We start from the raw sequence: 3138 nt of genomic DNA, 5'->3' as shown, positions 1-3138 counted from the left end.
AATTATCGGCAACATTATGAAGACGAATGTTTCGGCCTGCTCCTCAATCGGTCCCTACTTCTACCCCCAGATCGGCCGTATTTTCCATGATATGCTGCAAATGTATCAAGCAACCAGCCAGCTCATTTCGGAGGCTGTCCAGAACCAGGGTAGGTATGGCTCTACGAGGCTCGTTAACTTGGCTGACAACTTCTTTAGGTGAGATCGCCACGAAGATGCCCAATGTCCGGGGTCTGCGTACGATCAAGAAGGAGATTCTCAAGCTCATTGAGACCTATGTGGAGAAGGCCGAGGATCTCAATGCTGTTCGTCAACAGATGGTGCCTCCCCTGCTTGAGTCCATTCTCACCGACTACAACCGCAACGTGGCCGGTGCTCGCGATGCTGAGGTCCTCAAGGCTATCTCGGCCATCATCACCAAACTCTCCGTAAGTTGCACACAGTCGTACGCCCCTGGCGGGTATCAGAACTAACAACTTTACCGTAGAGCCTCATGGAGGACCAGGTTCCCAACATTATGGAGAACGTCTTTGAGTGCACCCTAGAGATGATCAACAAGGATTTCTCCGAGTTTCCGGAGCACCGTGTGGAGTTTTTCAACCTCCTCCGGGCGATCAACTTGCATTGTTTCCCTGGTATGCTATGTCCTTAACCCCCCCCCCTCCCCCAACCGCAAACTCTGTTTGAGAAGGAACTGGACACTAATTCCAAAAACAGCGCTGTTGAAGTTGGACAACCGACAGTTCAAATTCGTCATCGACTCGTGCTCTTGGGCTTTCAAGCACGACAACCGTGACGTCGAGGCTGCTGGTCTCAATATGTGCCTTGAGCTTATCAACAACATTGCCGAAACTGACGTGCAGACGTCGAACGCATTCTTCCAGCAATTCTTCATCACGATTCTTCAGGATGTGTTCTTCGTTCTCACCGATACCGACCACAAGGCTGGCTTCAAGACACAGTCGATGATTCTGATGAGGATGTTCTACTTCGTGCACCCCGCCGATGGTACTTCCCCCAAGATCCAGGGCCCCATCTACCCGCCTGATCAGGCTCCTGGCGGCACGCCGAACAAGGAGTTCCTGGCCAACTTTGTTGCTCAGCTCCTCAAGGGAGCTTTCCCCAACCTCCAGCCGTACGTTGACCGATGCCTCTCGTTCTTGTTGAAATTATGCTCACAGTTGCCATGTAGTGCACAGATTGAAAGCTTCGTTGAGGGTCTGTTCAACCTCAACACGACATACGACAAGTTCCGTCTTAACCTGCGTGACTTCCTCGTATCCCTCAAGGAGTTCGCTGGCGACAATGCCGAGCTGTTCCTCATTGAGAAGGAGCAGCAGGAGAAGGACGCTAAGGCAGCCGACTTTGAGCGTCGTGGCAAGGTCGGCGGTCTGCTGAAGCCTTCGGAGCTCGAGGACGACGAGCTGTGACACACTGAAGAACTCAGAACAGAGTACGCGCCGAAGCGCGACTCGGATGCAACGACCGGCTTGTTGTCGTCAGGCTCGCAGGCGCACGGCCAAGCGTTTGATGAGTGGGAACTCTACGGACTTTGACTATAGCAAGCCGCCAACGATTTTCATGATTTCATACCGTGTCTTGCTTATACCCCGTCCCAACTACCTTGGCTCCCCCCCAGTCACCCGTACTGGGGGTGGTCGCCGGGGTATGCATCACTGCAGGATAGACACGCCTCCACCGGCCATTGGTGCAGATACGACTTGGGACGCAAACATTTTCTTTGGTTCCATCCTTCCGCGGAGAGAAGCTAGGGGCGGTTTTGTCAAGAGGACAGTTATCCTGTGGGAAGCGGTGGGAGGGAGGGCTGTAGTCAACGCCATGCGGCGAAATGGACATTCGAAACATACGAGACAATGAAAAAAGGGGACCGGTAGTCGAGCGACGCGAGTCTATACGCGTGGAGACACGCACAACATTAGCATGCGCAGAGCTAGCTCTATAGTGAGTAAGAGGCATCGATCAGTATGGCCAATAGAGATGACATGCAATGAGTGCCAGCCGTCTACTGACTGTACCTGGTGAGGTGCATGGATTTCTGTGCAATGGTTGAAGTGGTGAAATCTTTGGAGCTACTTACGTTATGGACCGTCATGGCTGGCTGTCTTCTGTCTGTCACTTTGTGAATTATCTTGGTCACGAGCGTTTCTGTGCCTGCCATGTTGTATCTACGAGACAATCTTCATTTCATCCCATGATAGGGGCTAATATATGATCTTGTGACGTTCTCGCCTCGGCCAAGAGTTCGATTCGCGGCGTACAATGGGTTCCATGATTCAGCCAGATGTCATGTTCTTTTCATGAGATATGACCCCGACTCCGATGCTTGTCCACGCGTGCCATGGCGGGCTATTTGAGGATACGGAAAAGTCAGGAGCACTCGAAGCGCACGAGGCTCGGGGTGAAATGTTTGCTATCCCTAAGGAGGGTTCACCTTACAACGACGGGAACGGAAAGCTGATGAAGAACCACGTGGAAGCAGATGGTTCAATACCCTGTTGAAGTATGATATCAACAGCAAGAAACTACTGCGGCTAGGGTGCTCTCAAAGGAATCTAGGACCAGAACTCTTGGCTCTCGATGCGCTTTTCTCCACGTTAGTTCATATGCTGACCACTAGAGCCAATGCATGAGCTCAAGGCAGTCTGTCCCCAAAATCCGTGACCGATAGTAGACAAATCGACAATGCGTAGTCAAGTCCAGCTCCTCGCGGATCCCTCGAGGCCGTCCGATTGTCTACGAATAAGCACTCCGATGCCGGCCTCTCTCTCTGCTTCCGTCCGCCACGGGACGCCTCGCAACTTCGCCCAAAGGCCTGCAGCACGATAACACATATATTTCTCTTGACCGGCCGGGCAGCCGCATTGGCGCTGCTGCGCTGCAGGCCGTTGGTACGACTCGGTGGGATGGGTGGTGCGACATGCCTGGCTCGATGTCACGAGGGCATCATCGTAGTCACGCTGGGATATGACCTCATGAGGCAAAGGCAGCCTCGAGCGGGATTCATTGTCTGAGATGGTAGTTCTGGCTCGTGGTATTGAGATTCTGCAGACAATACGGAAAGAAAAAGTTGGTGCATAAGCTCAACACCAAGTGGATGTATAAAGTAGCAAACCAGCT

The 3138-nt window shown here is 52.5% G+C and overlaps 1 protein-coding gene across 1 annotated transcript in view; it reads left to right on the top strand.

Moving 5' to 3' along the window:
* The window catches only part of VDBG_03392 (exportin-1), a gene marked incomplete at both ends in the record, with an annotated part of 3867 nt that extends 2437 nt beyond the window's left edge, over nt 1-1430 (top strand). The window contains 5 exons of the mRNA XM_003007207.1: nt 71-149; nt 199-428; nt 488-635; nt 718-1135; nt 1193-1430. Of these exons, the coding sequence (XP_003007253.1) occupies nt 71-149; nt 199-428; nt 488-635; nt 718-1135; nt 1193-1430 (1113 nt within the window). The remainder of the gene's footprint in view (nt 1-70; nt 150-198; nt 429-487; nt 636-717; nt 1136-1192) is intronic.
* Nucleotides 1431-3138: the final 1708 nt, after the last annotated feature.

Source organism: Verticillium alfalfae, genomic scaffold, assembly GCF_000150825.1.
Source record: "Verticillium alfalfae VaMs.102 supercont1.3 genomic scaffold, whole genome shotgun sequence".
Taxonomy (NCBI): domain Eukaryota; kingdom Fungi; phylum Ascomycota; class Sordariomycetes; order Glomerellales; family Plectosphaerellaceae; genus Verticillium; species Verticillium alfalfae.
The sequence above is the reverse complement of the archived record's forward strand: the minus strand, read 5'-3'. Positions and strand labels throughout refer to the sequence as shown.